Source organism: Leuresthes tenuis, unplaced genomic scaffold, assembly GCF_036924035.1.
Source record: "Leuresthes tenuis unplaced genomic scaffold, fLeuTen1.0.hap1 SCAF_19, whole genome shotgun sequence".
Lineage (NCBI taxonomy): Eukaryota > Metazoa > Chordata > Actinopteri > Atheriniformes > Atherinopsidae > Leuresthes > Leuresthes tenuis.
In genome coordinates this window covers 27,653,896-27,664,802 of record NW_027325373.1, presented here as the reverse complement: position 1 = coordinate 27,664,802, position 10,907 = coordinate 27,653,896, and the positions used below count along the sequence as shown (strand labels likewise).

At 38.1% G+C, this 10,907-nt stretch overlaps 1 protein-coding gene across 2 annotated transcripts in view; it reads left to right on the top strand.

Annotated features, from left to right (window-relative positions):
• Window positions 1-568: 568 nt before the first annotated feature.
• Window positions 569-10,907, top strand: part of scai (suppressor of cancer cell invasion) — a 49,935-nt gene continuing 39,596 nt past the window's right edge. For both annotated transcript variants that reach the window (XM_072371603.1, XM_072371602.1), the window contains exons 1-6: window positions 569-847; window positions 4,471-4,595; window positions 7,448-7,543; window positions 7,865-7,951; window positions 8,522-8,620; window positions 8,939-9,035. In XM_072371603.1, the coding sequence (XP_072227704.1) occupies window positions 4,489-4,595; window positions 7,448-7,543; window positions 7,865-7,951; window positions 8,522-8,620; window positions 8,939-9,035 (486 nt within the window). In that variant the 5' untranslated portion in view covers window positions 569-847; window positions 4,471-4,488. The remainder of the gene's footprint in view (window positions 848-4,470; window positions 4,596-7,447; window positions 7,544-7,864; window positions 7,952-8,521; window positions 8,621-8,938; window positions 9,036-10,907) is intronic.

Below are 10,907 nucleotides of genomic sequence, written 5' to 3'. Positions count from 1 at the left end.
CCCCTCATTTCTTTATATATTTCATTTTCTTTGTGGTCTGTGCAGACACAACACTGGTTCATCCATGGAGCCTTTTTTCTGTTTGAATGATTCATAGGTCAGAGTTAAGTGGCTTAACAAAGAAAAAACACATTCCTCTGAAAATGGTCAGGTACAAGGACTGGACTGAAAATGGGTGAAAAAGAAATATATAAGCATTAAATATAATCTGTAAATGTCTTCAATGATGCGTTTGCAGTCTCGCTTCCCTCTAAAACGCAGAACAGTGATACATATTGAGTCTCTGTTATGACTATACAGTCTGTGTAGTAATCATTGCATATTATTGGTCAATATTTATCAAAAATTGTGGGGGAAAATAGTCGTTTTTGCGTTGCAGCCCGTTCAAACCGATTGACATCGCTGAGATGTTGGGAACTTTTGAGGGATACGTTGACCACGTGACCGTGTGTCGGTTAGTTCAAACTGTGTCGTAACTCTATTTCTATATGTCTCTTGGTACGCCCACTCAAGCAGAAAAAAAACCTTCGTTCGCGTGGGCACTTATTTCGAATACGTTGACCCGGAAGTAGCTAGCAGTGGAGCAGAGCACGGTCCTCACCCTTTCTCCTGTCTTCTTGCTTGTAACAGGACAGCAACCTTTCATTTAAGGTTTTGACTGTGACATATTCCAGTCACGTCAATGCTGTTTGCATCATAGCACTCGTTACAAGGTGGTATAGAGGCACGTAGACACATTGAAAGAAGGTTCCATCACCAACGGAGCTTGAAGAGGTTTTTTTGTAGATTTTTCAGAGGCATCTTTGTGGTGGTTGCTTCTGTTCACTAACGCTAGACGACTGGCGAGGTAAGTTTAAGTCTGAAATACTAATGCAGATGCGATTGATGCTGCAACCATCACGTGACCTGCCACTTATTTGCTCTCACACATTTGTTACCAGTGGTTATCTGTTATTCAGAGATGGCTTATTTTATTGAGTTACCAGTGGAGCGGTGTCCTAAACTAAACAATGATGATAGAATATTATGTTCTATTTAAGCTCACAGAAAGGCACAACGTCGGCTAACAAGTCATTTGCATAAATTATTATATCGGCGGCCCCTCTCCGAATGGCGTTTTTATGCATATTATGGAATCCCATCTATGAAAGAACCCCCCAGGTCTTTATTGCTCAAATGTCATACCATCTTTACAAAATGGTATGATAAATAATGGTGTCCTCTGTGTAAGATTTCGGCACATATTGTCTGCATGCAGTTAAAAAGTAACATGTTAGTTAGCTAAAGGTGTTAGTTTTAGAGCTACACATGATGTATGTCAGAGTTGGTGAGTAACCTACTGACTTTCAGTGGTGACAGTGGCAGCTTCTCAGCATTAACTGCGGTGAAGTTAAACATTTAAAGTACAGGGAGGATGCTTTCGAATATAATTCCAAATAATTTGTCTTTCATCTTTGCAGAAATTACTTCATTGCGTGATAAAGATTACAATTTCCAGCTATTCCTAACCTCAGTGCATGGTAGTGTTTCTGGGTAATTGGCAGGATTGTGGTTTATGGACAAATGGGCTGTCTTTTGTTGCTTTAGGTTGTCCCCCACTTCCTCAGACTGATTTAGGATAAGGGGTGTTACGGTTTAACCTACATCCACAATAACTTGCCTTCAGCTCAAAGCGTTGGTAGTTGCTGGTAGCTAGAGCAGCTGTTGGAAAACCATAAGAGGCCTCTTAGCTGTCCTGGTCAATGCCGTATTGTGTGTGTCACCCATGGATATTACTTAATTGTAATGTGGAGTGTGGTCAGGGCGAGCAGTTTTTTATATATATTCAGTCATATTTGTATTGTTGCAGGTCAACAGGAACAGCCGTGGACAGGGCGAAAGAAAAGAGGTCTCAACAACCATCCCCTCCCTATTTTACCTTCTTTTAACAAGTTTCCAAACTAATCCGTATTGCATATGAAGTTTTGTTTTAGTGAACATTTGTTATGAGAATTCATGACAAGTATAATAGAAGTTGGACCTGTTGGACTCAAAATCGCCCTGCATGTATTCACCTCACTAATTGTGCCGCAATGCAGTTTTGGGTCTTGCAGATACCTCGCCTCTGATATACAACATATTATGTTTTAAAAATAAAAGGAAGCAGCTAGTTTAACTTGTGAGCACACACAGCAAGGTTAGGGTTAGGTGACCATTTCTGTAATGTCGCATTCTGTGTCTCATAAAACCAACCGGTTACTGTGATAAGGGTTCTGTTCGACTTCAGAGTTGCTTATTCTCAAGTTGTAACAATTAATTTGTTGATAGTGGGACAGAAATATTCTCCACATGGAAACATAATATCCATGGGTGAGTGTAACCATATGATACTAAAACCATGATTATTAACATGATTCCTGAAATGACAGGGAAGCAAGTATCAGAAAATGAGCAGATTTGCTTTTATGTGAGAGGATGACATTAGCCCAGTATTTGTGATGATGATGTCTATTGTGTGTGTGTGTGTGTGTGTGTGTGTGTGTGTGTGTGTGTGTGTGTGTGTGTGTGTGTGTGTGTGTGTGTGTGTGTGTGTGTGTGTGTGTGTGTGTGTGTGTGTGTGTGTGTGTGTGTGTGTGTGTGTGTGTGTGTGTGTGTGTGTGTGTGTGTGTGTGTGTGTGTGTGTGTGTGTGTGTGTGTGTGTGTGTCACAAAATTAAGTCATGCTAGATTCATAATTTTCATTCTAATGCTATTGAATATTGAACTGTACTCTACATTCTATTTTTAACCTATAACCCAATGTGAATGGCATATATATATATGTGAATTGTAAACTTATTGAAAGAAGGTAAATAGGGATGGGATGGTTTTTGAGAGCTACTTTCTCTTGCCCTGTTCTCAGAAAAAAAAGAACATTAAAATAATTTTCTCATATTATTGTTATTATTTATCACATGAAAATATTATTTTAATATGTATTTTTAATATACACATTTTTATTCATACATATGTACTGTTCAATCAACAGTATTTTGAATTTATTTGTAACACTGCCATGCCCAAACTTTTCTTCAGTTGTATTTGAATTACAACTTTTCTGAGGTGCAGGAGACAAAATGACAAGGTTCTCAATTTGTTTAAGAGGTGCTTCTGACTTCAATTATTCCTTGACTGATCAACTAACGTGTGGCCATTTTTCACTACTCATTGCAGTTCTACAATTGATTTCCTAAAGCAGCACCTAACCAATGTGAAGAAAAAAACCAAATGATATTTATAACATTGTTAACAGAAATAATGCTCAATCAACAGATATGGTAAGGGTGTTTTTTAAAACTGTGTGAATATAGTTTTTCATATTAATGAGGGTCAAACAGAAGAGAGACCTTAAGAAGATTGACATCAGTTGTCATTATACTGTATTGTTTTAAATTAATCACGATAATAGGGTGGAAAGATGTAGTTGGGCTGCAGTTTCTATAATACAACTATCTTGGGTCAAATCAATTAAAGGCAGAATCAACAGCTCAACGAGGAGATGGCTGGAAAAACGTTTTGGCAGGTGAAAAAATGTAGTAGGCTTTTTGAGCCCCTTTTAAAGTTATGGTAGAGGGTTGAAAGAACTACTTGACAAATAAGCTGTACAATATAACTCTTGAATTAAATCAAGCCATTTTAAGACAGAATAACCTTTTTAGTGATAGGCTAGGAGCTGTAATCACTTCGCTTGTAATGCCTCTTTAAGGGTTTTGTAGAAGGTGGAAAGAGCTTGTTAGCCTTTAATCTGTACAAAATAACTTATTTGAATAAAGTCAACCTATTTTAAAGGAGAAGTGGTCTTAAAGTTTAAGGGTAGGAGTAGAAATCAGGAGTAGAAATAAACTATCTCATACTTTTGCACAGTCCTCCATATAGATACATACAGACACCCCACCATGGAAATTCCGGTAGCTATAAGGCAATAGTCAGATGTTTTTTGATTAGAATATACTTCTCAGTCACTACAAATGATTTCAACAAGGCACAGCATGAGCTGAACATTTACCTGAGTGTGGTGCTTGACCTGATTGCACATCCATCTTAAGATATTGAAAGTTTCCACTGCTGTGAGAATAAAATCTGGGACAGCCTGGGTCAACCTAAAAAAGGTGACCATGTGACGTATTTCTTTCATAGTATCTTATGTCTATTCATATATTCAAGTAGGGCACCTTTTCACATTTTGATTTCTGCTACTGTAAGTTTTTTTTTGTGTGTTGTGGATGTCAAGATTTTATTTCTTTATACTGTTTAAAATATATGAAATATGACTTTGATTCAATGTATTAGGAAGTCGTAAGTTAACCTTGGTGCAAGTGCAAGTCTTTGGTCTGATAGCTAATAGATTGTTTATTTACTGTTACTTTTGTGTAACCTTTTTCAATATCATTAATACAATACATCTTCACTGTTTATATATAGTATTTCTTAATTTTATCTTGTTTGTAATTAGGTGTGAAAAGTCAGTGTCATGACTGGAGCTGAGACCGAGGATGATGTTCCATTAGGCGAAAGAAAGACTGTCACTGATTTTTGCTACCTGCTGGACAAGTCTAAACAACTCTTCAATGGGCTACGGTCAGTTAAAACTTAGTCTTTTGTTTTCTCTCTGTTGGAATACATTTTGTTATCAAACATGAATATATGAATGTAATGAAAAGTAATTGTATAAGCCTAGAATATGTCAGATATATGTGTGCCTTGGACAGTTTAGCAGCAATTCATTTGTAGAGTGGCCTTAGTTTGTAGAGTATTCAGTGGGTGTGCAGAGGGCTGTTTTATGACTGCAAAATTATTATCTGGATTAGCATGATCACTAAAAAAAAGAAAATAATATCTATTTCATCTCTGTTGTTCTTCATTGGACCCTTGAAACCCAAATGTTTAAAAGGAGGCTTTCTGAAAACTACAAGAAAACAGCATAACCATAGTTGGAATAACATCAAAACTATGATACTAACCATGGTGGAGATGTGGAGATTATGTAGAGATGGCAGAGTCAAGTGGGAATCCATGGGGAATTGAATGTGAAGAGGAAGACCAAGACTTTAGCTCTTCCAAAAATATATTATATAAAATATATATAAAATATTGCTAAGTTTGTAGTACATCACCAATTCCAAAAAAGTTAAGACGCTGTTTTAAAATGTAAATAAAGACAGATACAATGATTTGCAAATCTTTTTATTGGGCTGCAGGGTGGTGTGGTGGGTAGCCCCATCGCTTCAAAGCAAGAAAGCTCCAGGTTCAATTCCTGGCTGGGGCCTTCCTGCATACTCTCCCTGTGTATGCGGGGGTTCTGTCTGGGTACTCGGATGGTTCCTCCCATCACAAAACATGCATGTTAGGTTAATTGGGGACTCTAAATTGTCCTTAGGAGTGAGTGTGAGCGTGCATGGTTGTCCAAGTGTACCCTGCTGCTCGCCCAATGACAACTGGGATAGGCTCCACAACCCCTGTGGGTATAAAAAATGGATGATTTATTCACAATGAAAAAAAATAAAGCACATAAAATGTTGAAAAGTAAATAGCTCAGCTTGAATTTGATGAGTTGCATGTATCTCAAGATGAGTTGCATGTATCTCAAGATGAGTTGCATGTATCTCAAGATGAGTTGCATGTATGGGTTAAATGCGGAGGAGAAATTTCGTGCATTTCCCTGTACATGACAATAAATCTGATCTTAATCTTAACATGTAGCCTCAGAACTCCAAATATCTGTACTCTTTAGTTAGTTTACTGGCAGTTTACTTTTTATTGAGTGTCACATATGCACTGGCATATGGAAAATACAGCCGGCACAAACTACTTGTCACTGGTTCAATGCCTTGCAGCTGCATTTTCAGTCAGGAAGACCTCAGGCGTGACATTCATTCATGTCAGGCCATCTCAGTGGATTAACCTCTTTTAGGTGACATTGGTGTGCAGAGAGAGGAAGCAGAAGCAGGGTTACCAAGCTGGGATACAAGTCAGGCTAATGACCCTCAAAAGTCTTCTCTTCAGAGAGTCTTTGGCACAAATGCAAGATCGTCTCTCAACAAGATCCAGGAGCTGGAAATGACCATTTCCTAGCAGAAAAAACATCCAGGACTGTTGTGTTATGGTAACATATAGCGATATATGGCTGGCTCAACACAACTATTCCGACGAGGACTATTGAGCTAACAGGCCGCATAGCTGAGAAGGGGGATTGTGGGTTTACACAAACAACAACTGGCACACAAACGCTGTGATGACTGACACTTACTGCTTGCCTGACCTGGAGTATTTATCAGTGAGATCCCCTTCTATCTCCCACCTCTCCCCGTGGATGACGAAGGATGTAGAACTTCTGCTCACACCATGGCACAAGTCAAGAATGCACAGGAGTGACTGTACTTTCTGAGAACACTCAGGAAGGTGAAACTGTGACAACGGCTATTGGTGTCATTCTATTGAATGTCCCCACACAAAGTATCCTGGTGTGGTATGGTTTCAGCTCTATGGCAGATAAAAAAGCCCTGCATAGAATCATTGAAACATCACAAATCAACAGCTACCTGGCCTGGATGACATCTTCACTTTTAAGTCGAAAGGAGTCTATGTTCATGATTTTCAGACTTTATTTCAAAATTGGATTTCTGATCAGGGTTAGCACCGTCACCTCACAGCAAGAGGGTTCCAGGTTCGATCCCGGCTGGTTCTTTCTGTGTGGAGTCTGCATGTTCTCCCCGTGTATGCGTGGGTTCTCTCCGGGTAATCCTTCCTCCCACCGTCCAAAGACATGCATGTTAGGTTTAAATCCTCCTTAGGAGTGAGTGTGAGCGTGTGTGTGGTTGTTTGTCTCATTCGTGTCTGTGTGGCCCTGTGATGCCGACCTGTCCAGGGTGCACCCCGCCTCTCGCCCGATGACCGCTGGGATAGGCTCCAGCCCCCCCGCTACCTGACCGACGGATTAAGCGGCAAATGTGTATAAATGTGTCGGCAAATATTTGCTGTCACTGTGCGAGCAAGCGTTTGTGTGTGCTGGTGAGAGTTTGTCCTTTCTTCTCTCCGGTATGCTGCTTACTCCCAGCTACTGTGGGCACATGCAGATACACGCAGCATCATATCAACACAATAAGGGATTCTCAACATGATGTAAAGAAAACACGGCGATTTCCACATTATAATTTCTGCACCACATGCTGCATCCTGTCAACTGTAGACATTTCTCTGCACCTCCTCTCTCTCATTTCCAGCCGGGAAAGCCCAACTCTAGAAGAAAGCCTCCCATTGCGATGTGCCTGTGTGGACAGTAACTGGATAAAACTTAAGACTATTAGCAAGTGTATTTCTGGAAATATGCAGTTGCTTGTTTAATTTCGTTCTCACTGATGCTTTCACAACCGTGTATGTGATAGTTTTTATCATTTTTTTCTCTCTCTGGCCCTTCATATTATTTGTCACAGAGACCTCCCTCAGTATGGACACAAGCAGTGGCAATCCTACTTCGGTAGGACTTTTGATGTCTACACTAAACTGTGGAAATTCCAGCAGCAACACAGGTCATTTTCATCTTGTACTATTTGAACAGGTCAAAGAAGAGTGCTGTGTTTCGTATAGTATAGTGGCTCAAAGAAATGAGGTTTTGCAAATGTTTATTTCAGCTGTCACATTTTATTTAAATGCATTTTTATCCAAAACACTCGGCAAATGATACAATTAAATGACATTTCCGTAAATAGACTTTGAATTGTATAGTTGCATATGTTCCTCAGTTCATCTATGATAACTTCAACAATGTTTGATCAAACTCAACAATTGTGAGTTATGAGAACATCAAAGTCTGTCAAGTTCTTAGTGTTCTATCTTCTTTTTATTAACAGGCAGGTTCTGGATACTAGGTATGGCTTGAAGAGATGGCAGATTGGGGAAGTTGCATCCAAAATCGGACAACTTTATTACCACTATTAGTAAGTCACAAAATATTTCGGTAACATCCTTAATTATGCAGATAACCCAAATACAGTTTTTAGAACCAAATTTAAAGGATTGAAATGATCCAGAACTTTAGGTGCAGTGTATATATATATATATATATTTTTTTTTTTGATAGTTATGTAAAGATAGTTACAAAATCTGCTTTATGTAATAAAGGGGGCTACTTATTTAGAGCCCTAACTACTCCCAGAAAAGTGCACCACATCAGCCCAGTCCTTAGATCTTTGATCACATAAAGCACCGATTTTCCATTTTCCTTTCTTCTTTTTTTTTAAAGATTTTCTTTATTTGGTGCTTTATTATGACTTTAGACGTATTGTGTAGTGGTCTGCTTACAATTTCCAAAGTCAAAACCAAAAGTTTGAAAAAGAAAAGCATTCAGCTTGTTATGATGATATATTAAATGATTATGTCTCACCAAATTTTTTTTTCACATTTGGTGAGGTTTAAAAAAAAAAAGAATTGGATACACATTAAAATTTCAAATTTGAAGTGTTCTCCATCCATAAAGTGATTCTACTTTTCTCACTCTTCCTTGTTAGCCTTCGTACCTCAGAAACAAGTTATCTGAATGAGGCCTTTTCATTCTACTCAGCCATCCGTCAACGATCCTATTACTTTCAGGTCAACAAAGAGGACAGGTAAGCTAAATGCCTAATTTATCAAAATATCTCAAGTTGTCATCTGAGAAAGTAGATTTTTTGCTTGGTACATTATAAACTGTTGGAATATTTATAATTAAAAGCGGTATATTTTATTTACTATGATGTTGTTATCTAAAAGTGAGCCACTGAACAAGTTCCTTTTTGGAGAGGTACATTAATCCAATCTAGAAAAAAGAAAAGGAAAATATAAACATGCTGACTGTATCTTGATGATCCAGGCTTAAGAAATGATTGTGCTTTATGTGTATTTGTTTGACTTTATAAACTTGCATTTTCTTCTCTTATTTTTACCAGGCCTGAATTAGTAGTAAAGAAGCTTCGATATTACGCCCGCTACATAGTTGTCTGTTTACTGCTTAACAAGATGGACCTGGTCAAAGTGTTGGTGAAGGTATGGAAGAAACATTTTTGTCGTTCAACACTGATTTACTGACAAGCATTAAAGCAGTCACCCCACCAATCTGAACAGGAATACAGTAGTATGTGAAAAAGAAAATACACCTTTCAATTCCAAGATTGAATTCACCAGGTCATAATAAAAAATGGAAAAAAATCGTCTGGTCTTAAATTTAGGAGAACACAACCTTAGATGAAAACTAAGCCAACATGCAGAAGCAGTTCCAGGGTCAGTGGAACTTTATTCTTTCTCAAAAGTTGGGATGCTGTGTAAAGTGTAAATTAAAAACAGAATGCTGTGATTTGCAATCTCATAAACTATTTTTTTTTATTCACAGTAGAACATATAAAGCATATCCAACATTGAAAGTTAGACATTTCACTATTTAATGAAAAATACCAGCTCATCTTGCATTTTATGGCTTCAGCACATCAAAAAAGTTGGAACTAAAAGTGTCACTAAAAAGAAACAACTGGATGAATATATTGCAATTGATTACGTTACTTTACACCAGGTCAGTAACATGACCAAGTATAAAAGAGCACCATGCAGTGTCTCTCTAAAAGATTCCACAATCTGCAGACATCTGTCTACAAATTATTGAGAAATTTCAGAATAATCTTCCTCAATGTAAAATTGCAAAGACTTTGAATAATACATGTTTCTGTTCCTGTATTTATCAGACGCTTTTATCCAAAGCGACTTACAAATGAAGATATAACAGCTTTATAAAAAGCTAACAATAAACTACATAGAAGGAACCCAGGAGTCCGACTCTGTCAGAGGGGACAGAGTAGAGATAGGGTGCAGGCATAGAAGGAAGTGCAGAAAGATAAAGTGCAGAGATAGAGGGGGGAGGGAAGTACAAGGTAAGTGCTGGGATAATATAATCCAAAGATTCCAAGAATCTTGAGACATCTGTGTGCATGGGAGATGGCCAAAAATCTGTACTGGATGCCAGTAATCTTCTGGCCCTAAAAACAGGCTTAATTCTGTCCAGGAAATCACTGTGTGGACTTAGGAACACTTTGGATGGCATTGTGAACACACTTTCCCTATACCATCCACAAATTCACATGGAAGCTCTATCATTTAAGAACAAGCCACCTGTGAATGTGATCCAGAACAAGCCACCTATGAATGTGATCCAGACATGCCACCAATCTTCTCCTGGTCAAAACTCATTTAAATATGGACTGAGACAAAGTGGAAAACTGTTCTGGAGTCAGACAAATTGAATTTTTGGGAATCAAGGACACTAAATCCTCTGCGGACCCAGACGCTATCCTACACTGACCTGTACTTAGAGTCAATTCATTATTCAAGTATTTTTAAGTATTAGATTTGACAGAGCAACTTTTCTAAACTTTATGGTACTGGTTTAGTGGATCCACTGACCAATTGCATAGAAGTTAAGCCATCCCACATGGTGATACACAGCCAATCAAATCTGTTCATTCCAGGCATCAAATATTGCGACTCACAATACAGACAGATGAGTGCAATAGCCAAAACCTTACTTAAGCACTAAAAAGGAGCTTTGTGACGAAATAAAGCGAGTAACATCATCAGCCACAAAGAAAAATGTAATCTTATTCCAGGATCAACATTCAGCTGGCTCAGCTGGACGAATAATAATGTAATAATAATAACAATGATAATAATAATAAACCTCAAACTTCTATAGCGCTTTTTTGCACACTCAAAGGCACTTAACACGTGAATGAAGCCATTCATAAGGTACCATGTTTAGGCTTAGCTGTAGATGAGTCCACTGATGTGTTTGTTCATTTATGTAAGGTTCTTCAACAAAGACCAGAAAGAGTTCTGTGAATACCTGTTAGTTGGAACTCTCCCTCAGACCAG